Consider the following 14,968-nt stretch of genomic DNA (forward strand, 5'->3'; position numbering starts at 1 on the left):
CGTTAGGCTTCAAGCTCGGTTCTTTGAACAAGAAGCACCCATTTAAGCCTTCCCGGACTTAATGATGTCCCAGGCACTTTGTAAACAATGGAAATGGTTTTCTTTCGCGATTTTGTGGCTCCAAAGAATTAAAAAACCACGATTTTCCACCAGCTCTGATCGAACGTTCCGTGCAGTTCAACATGACCGTTCGAAAAGAGGAACGAACAGCGCAGACTCAGAATTTAAAATTTTTCGACCCAATGCTACGCGGTCGGAGAGGAAACGGAAGTAAATTGTGAAACGTCTCAAAAGTAACAAAAATTACAAGGCGCAAGCAGAGAAAGGAAAACAATGTCCTCTCTCTTTTTTGTTCCATATCTCAATATTGCTATTTTTCCATCACTAACCAAAATAATAATAAAAAATTTAAAAAAAGACATAAAATAACATACAAATGGACTATTTCCAATGTATTAACACACAAACATGCTCCCTTTTCCCAACTTCTATTTCGCTCCGAAACTAAGCCGATTAATGTGACCTCATTATTTTCCTTGCCTGTACTGTACGTAAACATTCCACCATATCAACTTCCTTCTTACGGCCAAAGAAACCAAAACTACGGTAAACGATCCGTATAAGCCCCGCGTCAAAACAGGAAATCCCTTTATGCCTACCCTAACTAGCCATTTGAGAATTAATATTTGTCCCCAAAAATTCTCAGAAAATTAACTGCAAAATTAAAAACAAACAATGCGTGTTTCGTTCACTATTCTCAAACCTATCTGTTTAAAAAACTGGGGTCAACCGATCATTTACAAATCAAACCCTGGTAGTCAAAGCAGAATTCTCAATTCAATGTAAAAAAATATCACAATAATCACAATATTGTACAATTCTGATACACAAACAAAGATTGTAGGCAGAAATGGAAACATCCATCTAGGCTTAGCTTCAAAGGTTATTTTTCGTCTTATCCTCCTTAATAATCAAACGTAGACAACAGCCCTCCCAAATCCCCCTCCCCACCACCACAAAACCCTCGATACAAGACAAATTTCAACAATTAATTTTTGACTTCGGCTTCATAACCAGTATATCTGACTACCAATGCGGGATTTCAATACTATACTGCTTAACCACTGAATAACATAAGTAATGAAGACACATTATAACATATCAGCACAATCAATGTATGATTAATTGTTTATTCCAGCTTTCCCTTGCATAACAAGCTCCCTCTTGTGTGTTTCTTTTTTATTTTTGCGGGTTGGCGGACACATGGTTGATTTTTCACGCGAAAAAAGTTCAATTCATTTTCCTTTCAAAAAAAAGATAAGGAAAATGCACACTTCTTCAACAAAGTAGCCTACAACTAATGTTTCAATGATAACAGCTGAAATGGATGGGCGTGAGTTTGATTCAAATATTCTTCTTCCAAATTCAATATAAATCTCAACGTATTACAAAAACGAAAAGCTACCGTAATAATTTACGGCAGACGAACAATTATGTGCAAACAAATATGGGAAAAGTTACCTGCTCACCTAAACATACATCTAAAGTGAACAATACATTCACCAAGCATTATACCACAGAGCAATTGCAAAGGAAATAGCTATAACAAATAAACCTTATGAACTCTTAACATCTCACGCCTGTTAACAACAAATCTTACCTGCCAGTCAGGGAATCAAAGCAGGAAAAAAAATTTACGAAAAGTAAGAACTGGCTCTTATCCTGTTAGGCACACATCTTTGCAAGCAATACAACCTGTTCACCAGGTCAGTCAGGGTACATTGTATCAGGTCCAAGTGCAGTTGCCAACTATTCTCCCAGTTTCATGATACCCCTTGCTGAGTAGAAGGGTTATGTGCATTTTGTCAACATCAGCCACCAAGACTATAGCTAGGGCCTCCTTGGTGTCCAGATCCTGCGCTTTTAAGATGTCTGCTGTTTCCTTTTTACGTCCATTTCCTTCACAGCCGGGATTGACATCAAAGGATGCCATTGACAAATAAATAAATAAGATAATATGCACTGCAAGGCCTTGCTGCTGATGCTTGAGTGATGATAATCACTTTCAACGACTAAACCTGCGGTACCGCAGATTATTTTATGCAAACAAGTCTATATGCACGCAACAAAATAGGTAAATTCCTGATTTTTATTACACAAAGAATAATATTGAAAGGATACAAATTACCTTATGACAGACCCCTTCTCTCCCACCCCACCGCCCCCCCCCCCCACCAACACACAAAAAGAAATAATGTCCATGAACTTTATTTTCATACGACCTCTACTGAAAAACAAGGTTTTACGAGGTTTTGCTGATGTTTCATTCAAGAGACACAAGCTTTCTCTTTTAATTAAAGTCAAAATAGTATCTAAAGAAAGGTGTTGCCAAGGAGGCCATAACAAACTCCAGATCCAATACCAAATTTTCCCCTTACCGAAAAGTATCCACAAGGCTAATTGGAAGAGAAACCTAGCCGTTTATAGACATCAATGGGGACTTGTTAAAAGGAATCAAACAATGAAGGATTCAGGCATGGAGAAAAATTTCAATTTCTCTCTTCTCAAATCATTGCCTTCTATTTGACAGTCACAACGCACTCTTTTAACACACTCATGTTATAGAGACATTACAATTCCAGAGTGACCTGACCTTCTCTTGATGTTACTTTTAACTAGCATCTTACACTGAATGCAAACTACAAAAGACTCCTACAAAAAGGGGACATCATCTCCGTTCCCCTGCAACAATCTCCTAAAAATGATCTTATGTTCACTTCATTTTTAAGCAAAATATACAAGGAAATGAGATATTGCAGACTTCTCCTTTTTCACTTTAAATTGTCATGCTAAAAATTAAAAACTACTTTTTAGGAAAATAACAAAATTATATTTCAAATTCAACAACAACAAAGAAACTTTTTACCATTTTTCCAAAATATATTCTTTTACAAAAAATCTGCATGTATACATACAGCACATTAAAAATCAAATCCCTGATCAAATCATGAAGGACAACAACTTTTAAAAGCATCTTAACATTCCAGCTATATGAATAAAGCAAGTAAAAAGAATGCTGGCTTACAAGAGTCATGGCTTACTCGCACACATCTCTGTTTGTTTACTAGGATGCCACCTTCCCACAAAAGAAACCTTTCCACACTGACAACTTCATTTCTCCCAGCATCTACATCCACTCTTGTTTTTAACCTCAGCAATGACCACCTTTCTTTGTTCACAAGGTGGCTGTCACAATTGTTCTGACACAAGAGAAACTAATTCCACTCCATGCCTGGCAAGATGAACAGAAAGGCATAGCATACATACATTATGCTGGTTGTAAACTTGAAAAAAGTCGAAAGGAAAACTCAAGATAACTTAACCTCATTATTTATGTGGGGGTGGGGGGGGGGGGGTTGGGGGTTGGGGGTTTGGTGTACTTAACAAAGTTTTCTACCGGGGGGGCTCCACTCCAAGGTCCAACCCTATTCCCTTTTCTATACCATTTTACAGAGAAAAGGTACCCATTTTTCACATACTTTCTACTGAGAAATGATACCTCCTTCACATAACTACTTTACAACTTAATATCCACATTAACTGCAGTCAATGAACTTGTCCACGTGAATAAATCAGAAAATGAGAACGTTTTTGCAACTTTCTTACAGCCATGAAATCCAACTACCATTTCCTCAACAAGTAATTAAACTCCCTAGCCTTTCATACACCTGAAGGCCATTCTAGGGAATACCCTGCCCCCTTCAGTCATCGATATACTTGAAGAAAAATTTAATATTGAATAATGAGTCACTCAGAAGTCCATGCACCCCTTCTAATGTTAATTGCCCAAATTACCAAAGAGGTGCTTTGAAGTTCACAGCTCTTAACTTCTCACTAGCAAAAAATGAGTAACTAGTTAATGGCACTTACTATTTGAAAGAACGGGCAGCCCAGACCAGGTCCCCTGTTGAAGAAAATTCCTCACAACCATTAATAAGGACAATTCATCAAGATCAAGCTGTTTCTAAATAGTATGCACAAGCTAAGCCCACATTCCCCTATAAACAAACCTTGAGTGAGACTCCCAGATAATCCATGTGATTTGGTATATAAACAGTTGAGATAAACTTTTTCATTCTTATAGGTTTCTGTCTTTACTTCTCACCCACAATGTACACTTCTTCATAGACACCAATACTATTGTATTAAACCCTATAAAGTCCACTTTTCACTTGACATCATTTCCTGGGACTGTGCCACTACAGCATAGAGCCAACAAGCTTTAATAAATGAGAATGATACCAGTTATCCATGTATCAATATCCTTGCACCTCCACTCACAAATTGGCAAAAACTGTTGACATTAAAAAGCATCCAAACAAAAATCTCGTGTCTTCCTTAGGATTCATCACTAAATCATTTGCGACCTTGATGGATACTTTCATTGGCAAATAAAAAAATCTAGAAAATACAAAACAAAACACAGGCCTTGTTTACGATCTGCTTGCACTTTGGAAATTTTATTGAAGAGCTTTCCCCTTTCTTAGAGGTTTACACACCCTAATTCCCAGGAGTCACTTTCATTTTCTTCATGTTGTTTGTTTTCAAAATGTATTCGCCATATTTTATTCCAGCTCTGATGCCAGAACTAACTTTCAAATTCAAACTCCTAGTTATAATACAATGTCTTCTACTAAGGCCTCTGGGACTGACCAAACTTGAGACCTTATTTAAATAGGACAGACTGCCTAAAGTACTCCCTTTTGAAATGATAACTATATCACTCCCACAAAATTCAGGCCTTCTTTTCGCACCTGTATAAGATGAGCCTTCAACTGTGATGATCTTTACATTTAATACCGCCTATTTTGTGTCACTCATGAAATAAATGTTTCTATATAACGTATCTCCAACAGCCCCAAAGGTCTGGAAACCTGCCAAACTTACACCAATTATTGCCAAACAAAGAAAACACTAACTTCTAAATAATACCCGAAACATCTACCTTATACCCGAAACATCTACCTTCTGCCTGCACCGTAAAAGGTATGCAAGAGAACAGCTTTAATATTTATGAACAATTCATAACCTATCTCTCGGCCAAGGAAAGCCTTTCAGCAAAAACAAAATGCCAGCAAAAAATGGCTTTCTAATGAACATCTTTACTTCAAATGACTGATGAATTTCTCCATGAAATTTATCATACTAAACTGATTACTTTAATTAACTTCCAGCATACTTTTAGATAAATGTAACAGTAAAACCTTCAACAACCAAACATTGTAGGTTACACAAATTTAAAATAAGGCATTTGTGCCTTGACTAGCATGCGACAACGCTTGAACAGCTACCTTACAAGAACAAAAAGATAACACGTTCTACAAATTCACGTTCTACAAATTCACTCTCACCAACATTTCTGATCCACTGCAACTTGAATGTGGTGATGGTTTGAGTAGAATCCAGGCCCCCATTAGACTGTGAGCAAACTCCTTTCTGCTGTTTAGGGAAAATATTGCCAGTTGATATTTTAACGTAACCCTGTTCCAGATTTCAAGATCCTATCCAATAGGAGCCTAGCATATGTATACAAAATGACAGGATGTTACACGTGGAGATGTTATGCTAAACTGCATCAAAGGTCAAATCCTGCAAGAAACAAAAACCACAGAAATCTAGGTTGAGTCTAAGCTTAACTACACAGAATAGATGTATCATTTTCAAAACAAGTGCAATCTTGACTAAGTAAAAGTGCAATGTAGCTTCAGAGGTCAGATCATCCCATTGGAAACAAAACCTACAGAAACTGCATTTGTGTGAAACATACCACCTTTGTGACCTCTCAGTGTGAGACAAGGAACAAATATAGGCATCTTCAATTGCTTAGTCCAAATCACCCCTAGAGCATAACAATTTACTTGCAAGAAAGAAAATTATTGGACCAAGTGGCTGGTTCATAGGAGGGAAATGTTGTGCAGGCCCGTCGACACCTTTATTTCTTAACTTTGATGTCTGAATGTTTCTGCCGGGTGTCCTTAGTTTTGTCATATTTAGGTAGCCTGTCAAGGCCTATCACTTTTAACCAATATTACATCATTATGCTCATTGATCAGCCAATGCAGAGAATTAAAAAATCAATTGCCTGGATGAAGGCTCACTTTTCCTTGCTTGCTGGTTCAGGGGGGTACTCCAGATTTCAAGTGATGTGCAAGAAACCACAATTGTATATGCCCACTTGCACAACAATGATAATATTGCTCATAGGTACAGGTTCAAGGTTGTATTAATTATTAATCTGTTTGTCAACTACACATTAAAAAGACACATTTCATTGAACTAGTGATCATAAGAAGTGTCAAGCTTTCCTTACCTTTACTAGAGTGCTCAAAACTTTCTTTGTTCATGGTCCAGTAACTCTTATCAAGAAGGCCATTAAGAACTCAACTGAATAAAGCAAAGAAAGTAATATAACTGAAAGTACAGTCAATGAGGGCTTTTCAAAGCAGTGTTTTCCCTACATTTTAGCTCAGCAGGTAAGGGACCATTCCTGACAAGTAGGGCAAAAATATGCAGCAGAGGTGCACTCTCCTGGGGGTGGGGGAGGGTTCAGGGACACCTCTCCAACCACGCTGGGACGGTTTTAGGAGCTAACTTTTCTGAAACGTCATTCCTTCATTTTAAGACCTTCAATAAGCAAGTTGGCCAATGTATCTTTACACAACAATTTATGGCATAGTCGCTCGGGGCCAAGCTGCTAAAACTTACAAAAACAAAATTCTTATTCTTCAAAAACGCACCCTCTGCCTCATGTTCTTTGGTGACTACAATTCTCATGCAGTACCTTATTTTGTCTCCTCTAGCTTTCTTCCCTTAGATCTACTGTACTTTAAATCCGTTGCTATTCTAATGTATGATATATCTAACAGCTTAACACCTACTAACATATCTAACTTATTTGCTTCCCAATCTAATATTCATTCATATAATACAAGATCATCTTCAAGAGGTGACTATTATGTTAAACACTCAAGGTTAGACAAACAAACTAAGTCTTTTTCAAGATATGGTGTAAAAATCTGGAATAGTTTACCGTGTGAAATGTGTCAAATGTCCCAAAATAACTTTAAAATCAATGTCCATAACACTTTACTCCGAATACTTTCAGAAGAAAATGATTATATTGATCTACCCGACTTAATAACAAAAATTTCCTGAAAACTCGGCTTTTTATATTTGCAATGTCCATGATCGTAAACTTAATTAAATTGAATTTATTTTTATTTATTTGTTTATTTATTTAACTACTCTTTTTCTCTAGTGTTTCTTGTGAACTATCTGTGTATGTATTACATATGTGTAACCACTGCTCGCCTCGACTAGCTAACCTGCTAACTGCAGGCAGTGGATATTGCTTTCTGTAAAATTTGTGATAATTAATTAAAAGTTGAACAGTCGAACAGTTTAAACATCTCATTTCAATTATTTTACTGTCCCTCTGCTTCGGATCGCTGCAAATTTGTCTACAATTGTTTACAGTCTTGATTATCAAAACTTTTGTGTTGATGAAGGCTTTTTTGACATCAAAAACCTCTAATCATAAGATTTTTGTATGGTACTGTTTTCTGTGTTTACTTGATTTGCATGGACAAAAATGAGAGCATGGACTGCTGCTCTTATTGTCTTTGTCGAACACATGGCTCGAACAACTTCAGACAAACAAATTACAACTGGAGGACTAATGAAGGACTGTTCAAGGACAATCATGGTTTTCAAGAAAACATGTGGTGTAAACGACATAATGAATTTCAAGTATTTTTCAGGACCTAATAAAAAAAAATCAAGGGACTTAACTGTGTTCAAGGACTTTTCAAGACCTTTTCAAGATCGTATGAACAATGTGGACAGTAGCAGACAAATGCACACATCTGGGTCAAAGGAACTAGGAAGAAAGCCCGAGGAAAATAAATTGACAGCCTGCCTTTGCTTTGTTAAGGTACCAATTAATTCTAGTAAACCATCAAGCAGTTACAGGTGATAAGAAATATTGATTAAAGCGGTAAATTTTACTGGTTATTGACTGATAAGGAGAACACTGCAAGGGGGGTGGGGAAGGGGGGTTTGGTTGCTGCTGCTTCGTCTGCCATTCCTGAGACCGTCGGTTGCCTTGTAGGTAAGGAAAAATGTTACTCAAATTTGGAATTTATGGAAGATATAATTCCTGGAAAAAATTAGTTGCTATTAATTGGAGGGACCGTTTTCCAATAAAACAACATTAGAAAACAAGTCAAAGACAATAACAGAAAATGTTTGCAAATTACAGGAGAGGGATTGTTAATTTGCTGCCAAAACAGCCAAAATATTATAGAAGAAACAGATGTCACGTTCAAAAACACTTAAAAAGTACATCGTCACTGTTTTTGGGGCCACGTCACCTGTCGCTTCCACCCCTTGGAGGGTGTCTTCAATTGCCAACAAGATAAAGTCCAAGCTCCATTTCATGGCGTTCATATAACAACGGAGTTCACCATTCCTTATTTACCTGCAAAAACATTTTTGGTATGACTTTGTTAAAACTTACCAAGAGAAGACTGTCCATAATGTCCAGCACTGCACATCAACCACAGCTTCAAAAAAATGATATCATCCTCTCTTCCCAAATGTACATCTCTTATCCTAAAACCAAATTTTTGTTTTAATCTCAATATGATTCCTTATGTTGGACTGTAACAGATTTTTCCATACAATATAAAAAATATGTATCTCCAATTACAATGAATAAAAAACAAAAAGCAAGTATTTGGAATGCCTGATAGATAAACTAAAGAAAACTAAAACCTCAATATCAACAGAACTGAACATTAAAGAAGGTGTAAAGAAAATCAGCTTTACAGATTAAAGAATGTCCTTTACACAAGCTGTAACTACAGTTTAGCATGTTCTAGCCAAAGAGTCATTTTACCTAGCTCAAATCAAAATGTTTGATGAGCACCATTGATTACACCATTGATCAGTATTTTGAATACCCCCAAGAAACTTCACTTGCTATCACACATGTACTGTACAGAATTCACTTCGCCTGGCTAAAGCAATATCCACTAGCCCCAGGTTATCCGACATGACTTTCATTGCACTGTCAAAACTTAATCTAATAAATATCTTGGATATAGGCCATTGTGGAAAATACCATTATCATAACAATGACCTCGTAAATTGCTGTTTGGGTATTGCTTCATGTAAACTGATGATTTGCACATGTAGTGCATTAGATTGTCAAAAATGTTCATAATCAGAGTAAAATGCAAATGCAGTTGTGCTAACGTTCAGTGATGGCCGAAACACAGATAAGATCATTATTTTGTCTTTTAATATTTTTCAGGAGTTTGGCAACAACATAAAGCTACATGTTCTATTGCAAGGATCCTACATGTACTCTGAATTCTATTGTGCCATTGTATGCAAGATAGATTGCTATAGTGTATTGGAAATCTGTCATTGCACGACATTCGTGTTTATGCAAACAGGGGCACCCAATGAGAATATAGTTCAAAACCACTTAAACATAACATTGTTAAACGTATTTTAGTATTTAAACGATAGATATAGGCATATTTTTATCCCCTAAAAATTTTTCATCTGTTCGGATTTCCTAGCTGAAAGTCTAGTGATCCGAAAATTATAGGGATCAAAACTGAACTTTTCGAAAATTCCAGCCAGAAAAAAGCTCCCGAAAATTCTACGTGACCTTTTTTTGGGAAAAATCCGTTAAAAATAGGCAATTAGACCATTTTTTAGATGTTCGAAAATCCTAGGAGAGGCAGGCAAGCAAGAAATTTTGCAACAACTGTTCCGAAAATTCTAGATCTCAAATCGTCTTCCGAACAGATATTTTCCGAAAATTGTCGTTGGGTGCCCCTGATGCAAAGAACAAAAGATGATTTGAATGTTAGGTTTACTTGGAGTATTCCCCAAACGGCAATAAGATAATATTATGGTATTTTTCACAGTCGCCTATTTTACAACCCTTTAAACCTTAGAGTGAATGATCATGGAGGAGGAAATCCTATTCATTGTGTGACCAATTAAATGAAACCTCTTTGGTAGTGCTATCGTAACATGATTAGTAACCAGAAAGTCATGCATGGGGTGTACTCCCCTGTTGCTGATGCATACAGTACATGCATCTGCTTCATGTCTGCATTGTTTACATAGTTCTGGCCTAAAGTGTATGAACACTGTAATAATTGACAAATATTCCACGAGTGCACATTGGATATAAGATGCTAGATAGCAAACTAGGAGGGTAGGGCCGAGTTGGCTATAACCATCTCATATCCAACAAGCACGTGTGAAAGAACTGTTTTATTAAAAAACCCCACAACAAATTGAGAATTCTTCCTGCCTTAATTTGTAAAAACAACCGATTTTCACTTAATTTTGAGCAGTCTTGTACAGTTACCACATTTGGAGAGCATGGTATAATGGCTCACATACTACGGCTAATTTACGGTAACAAACAGGGAGCCACTTCAACTCCAGAAATTTTCGGTAAAAAACACAGTTTTGTCCTTACCTTTTTTGCAACAAATAAAATTTACGTTAATTGTAAACGTTGTAAACCTTAATTAAATCATCAACATTAAAGAATTATACTGCACGACCGAATAGGAAGAGGGTAAATTACGATCAAAGCTTATTGGATGACCTTTCCAGGTCAGCGGACCGCCACAGCTTCTTCGTGTATCCATAACGATAATGTATACATAAGAGGACTATGTGCTCGAAAGTCAGAAAATGGCGTTTTTCGTTGTGATACTCGACTCCAAATATTCCTAAATGACTCCAAAATTTGTGAAGCAGAAGTCACAGTGACTCCACTCATCAATAAAATTTGCAAACCCTGCAAATAGGATACTTTGATGAGTGGACCAACTCTGTTGTTCCACAAAACAAATTTGTATTACACTCCATATCTACTCATATTGATTAGTCATAGTAATATATATATATACACACAGAAACAAAGCGCTATATTACATTTCAACTAGCAATACCCTAGGGAATACTCTAATATATAATATATTCCTTGCTGGTGAATATTCTTCCCATTTAAGTCTCCTGATGAGTGAGTGTAACAGCTCACAAAACAGCATTGTAGAGACAACGTAGTAGCATTTTTTTCTCTTTAGCAACCATTGTGCAAATATGTATTTAATGTATATTATATTTTAATTTAAAGAAGACCAAAAGCAGACAACTTTTGGTTGATATAAAGAGAGATAAAAAATAAAATAATATTATTATTCATATATATTATTCATGGTGCTGTACTTAGAATACACTTATTGTATCAACTAACCTGCTGTAATTGTCTGGCAGGAAATCCTCAATAAGAACTGTAAGCATCACAGTCAGGCTGTTGTTCTTGTGGCTTTTCAGGTAACTGTATTTAAACAGTTTGTTCTGCCGTTCAACTCCGTTGTTTGTGTTTACTCTCACATTGAAGCACTCTTTCCAGAATGCGCACACCCACCTCTGTATTTGAGAAAATTGGACAATAGCATGAATAAACCAGAAGGCCACATCAGGGTGTAAAGAAAATCATTTTTACAGCTTGCCATTCGGGGAAGCTGAAGCTAGCATTTACTAGCCCGGACGTCATTTCAACTAGCCCCAAAAGCTTTTTGACAAGCAGAATTGATTTCACAGTTCTTCTGTTGCTCGAATTCCTCAAAAAACATCACTTGCCTGTCAGGAAAGTTAAAGACAGAATTCACTAGCACGATAGGAAAATCCACTAGCCCTGGGCTATCAGACACTACTTTCTTTGCACCCTGGGCCAAGTTATAGATGTTTGATTGGATTACTGTTAATAAAGTTGTGGTCCAGTTACTTTCCTTCACTTCCATATCCACAAGTACTTGTAAGATGAACAGCATGGTTTGTGACATCATTAAAATAAATATTACCTCTTTTGATTTCAGCCACTTATTTCCAAACCACTGGCATAGTTTTGGATTGTGTTTCCAAACATCTGAGGTCAGTAAATCATTAACAGCACTGTGATACTTTTCTTCGGTAGACTCTCGAGCGACACAGGACCTCCTCCTTTTTGTCAGAGACATCATTTTCCTTCTTCACTGTCTACCTCTCCCAGGCTTGCTCACAATGGAAATCACAAAGGTAAACACTGCAACCTGTCCATGTACCATGTGTGCATCAGTTTTATACTGGCTTCAAAACAGATACAATGACTATGTGTAATATAAGCTATCCATTCATTGAAGACAGTGTATGATTTTTTTTGTTGCTCTGTTTTATGTGTGCATAATTGTTAACATGACCCTAATAAAGAGGCTCACAAGTATGAACATGAAAGAAAACCTCTTTAGGGTTCGTTACAGACTTCTTAATATTAAAGCAAAGTGTCAAGATTTGGCTCTGGTTGTTCAAAAGCTGGAATAGCAGTCTACCCACTGAATAAATTAATTATTCTCCACTGGAGAGCATAAGTGATTTGCCCATTACTTTCCCGCTGATTTATCTGCTGGATAAAGCTATCCTGCACTGAGCCGTTGAACAACCAGAGCCTGTAGGATTAACCTACCTTTCATATTATTTATTAGGTGTACACACACACAAACAAAGTATGTGTTGTAGGTGAAATTAAAATTCAGATTAAAATTACTTCAAACTTGCTTGTTATAAAATTTCCTTTGTTTGAGATTTGTGATAATGTGTCAAAGGCAAAAAAAAAAAGCAAAGTTAACACCAAAGTAATACATCTTTTTCCTTTCAATGTAGAACACATACATTACAAATTATAAATGGAAAATACTGAGTTTGGTGGTACCTGGAAATGTCTCCTCAACAGCATGGATTTCCTCCCCACAAAAATCAGTCATAAAGAATGATGGTCGCCAGTCAGGGTTCCATTCTTTGATGACCTGCAAAACTTCTTTAATGGAATCAGTGGACTCATCTTGGAGAACAAATGATGCCACAACCTGATAGTCAACATTTGTTTTTACTGCTAAAAAGGACAGTGGTAATGCACATCATGTGGTCTTATACATGGCATCCAAGAGGCAGACGTCATTGCCATTGCTCAACAGCCTTCTCTGTCAAGTTGTTTGATGGACAAAGAGGAATTTTTGATAGGACAGAGGAGATGTTACACGGATGTCCTCATCATCCAGGTCCTCTCGGTTGCTGGAACTGCTTACAACATCATTCTCAAATTTTGCATCACAAATGTCACTAAATTTATGGAAGAAAACTTTGTCATTGGGGGTTTGCATTTGCCACTCCTTGACTTTTTCCTCTGCATTTGTTTGATCGCAGTTTGAAAATCTGCTCTTTACCATTGCACGGTACATGTGATTGTAGATATCTTTCTTTGTGGGAAAATATTGTCGGCTTGTTGGAGTTGGCATCTCCCTTCCAGGGAAGATCTGAATTCGAACAAATTCTCTTAAGTGTCTCCTCATCTCATCAACATCAGTGACACCCCTGTTCACCAAATCATGAAATTTGGTAATAACTCTTGTGTCTACTGCCTGGTTGATACCACTAGCCTGGGTGAGAATAAGGATAGAGTAACTAATTGATATTTGTACTACGTATTAATGGAAAAGAGGATGAAAGGGTGGTCTGCATGTTTACCTCTCCGGTAATGTGGTACATGTGATCCTTGACCTCAGGAAGCTTAATGTAAAAATGGCATTATCCAGTGAAGTCTTTCTGCCCTGACATGTGTTCTCGTACTTTTTCAGATGTAATTCTCCGTTGTTTGGGTGAGTCACTGGTTATCTGGACAAAATGTAAAAATTGGAATTAATTTCTATAAAACTTGAACATTGTGCTGTGCATCTATATGTCTGTAATCTCATTGATATACAATGTAAGGATAAATTTTTTTTCAGCGGCCTGCATGTTGTATGATTTTTAAAATGGCCCTTCCACTTCTTTCAATTGAACCTCTTTCTACACTCAAAGGTATAAAGGGTTTTTAGAAATAAATTAAATATTAATGTTACCTGAAACTGAGGAAATTTCATTATCTCCTTTACAATTATTTATGCAGGACAACCCATGTTCTTTGTGTCTTGTACCATTCTCTTTGCTCTCTTGATGCTATGGTGGTCTTGAGCTCCCTTGTTTTTGGTTGACATGTAAAAGTAAAAGGCAGAAAGCAGATGGAAAACAAAAAGATTATGAGTAAAAGCTGGTCGCCGTTAGCACAGGAAATACTGGCTTGCAAGCAGAGGTGGAGAGGTCACAGGAGGGTACCCAAAAAGAATCAAATTTTTGAACATCCCTGGAATTTAGTTCAGTGGCAAAATGCAACACGCAGTTTCATTTAAAAAATTCAGCCAGTTAAAAAGTTATATACAGGCCTGTCGATGTAAGAAGTTTAGTCCCAAACAAGTTTCAGGTCTGAAAGGGGGGTTCCCCCCCGACCCTCCCCCTGCCTCTGCGACTGAGATTAAACTGGGTAAACATAAACGCAATGTTTTGTTTTGTTTTTTTTTTTTTTCCCTGAACTGGCTGTATTTTTTTCCTTCATCTTTTATGCAGTAGGAAAGGAATGCCTATGTTATGTGTTAAGACAGTGCTACTTTGCTTTGTGCCTGAGCAAGGCACCCAACATGTAGGGAAGCAGTGGAGGAGGGCGTAGGTCTTGAAAGTCACCCCCTTACCCTGAGAAAAAGACCCAGTCTTTCCCTTCTCGTAGTCAAGCTGGCACTTGTATACAAACATGTACCTGCATCCCTACTTCACCTGTCCCTTTTACTCCCGCTTTCCCCTGGAACGTTCATATACTTCCATATCCTTTGTAAAAACTTCAAACTCCTTTTGATTTTTACACAGAAACCAGCCTTAATTTGTAAAGTCGCATTTGGCAATTTTATCCGAGGAGTGCCACTCTGATTGAGTACTACGAAACTAAATAGTAATAAAATGCCCT

The 14,968-nt window shown here is 37.0% G+C and overlaps 1 protein-coding gene, 1 long non-coding RNA gene and 1 pseudogene across 2 annotated transcripts; all 3 read right to left on the reverse strand.

Moving 5' to 3' along the window:
• Window positions 1–3,644: 3,644 nt before the first annotated feature.
• On the reverse strand, window positions 3,645–8,675 carry LOC140939159 (uncharacterized). Its single transcript, XR_012165610.1, has 4 exons — window positions 8,579–8,675; window positions 6,371–6,444; window positions 5,412–5,649; window positions 3,645–4,461 (listed from the first exon to the last, which is right to left on the reverse strand). It is a non-coding gene; the product is annotated as an uncharacterized lncRNA (long non-coding RNA).
• Window positions 8,676–11,328: 2,653 nt separating this feature from the next.
• Window positions 11,329–12,903, reverse strand: LOC140938429 (uncharacterized). The gene is made up of 4 exons (XM_073387909.1): window positions 12,851–12,903; window positions 12,146–12,194; window positions 11,742–11,745; window positions 11,329–11,532 (listed from the first exon to the last, which is right to left on the reverse strand). The coding sequence occupies exons 1-4, from the start codon at window positions 12,900–12,902 to the stop codon at window positions 11,329–11,331; spliced, it is 309 nt and encodes a 102-aa protein (XP_073244010.1). The 5' UTR covers window position 12,903.
• A 152-nt stretch (window positions 12,904–13,055) lies between these two features.
• On the reverse strand, window positions 13,056–14,171 carry LOC140938430 (calcium-responsive transcription factor-like; annotated as a pseudogene).
• Between the last annotated feature and the right edge of the window lie 797 nt (window positions 14,172–14,968).

Source organism: Porites lutea, chromosome 5, assembly GCF_958299795.1.
Source record: "Porites lutea chromosome 5, jaPorLute2.1, whole genome shotgun sequence".
NCBI classification, from domain to species: domain Eukaryota; kingdom Metazoa; phylum Cnidaria; class Anthozoa; order Scleractinia; family Poritidae; genus Porites; species Porites lutea.

Coding starts and splice junctions, on each gene's coding strand:
- LOC140938429 (XM_073387909.1), bottom strand. CDS start 12,902: ATGACTGATTTTTGTGGGGAGGAAATCCATGCTGTTGAGGAGACATTT. Junction 12,195..12,850: donor TGTTGAGGAGACATTTCCAG/GTACCACCAAAC, acceptor GTACATGGACAG/GTTGCAGTGTTTACCTTTGT.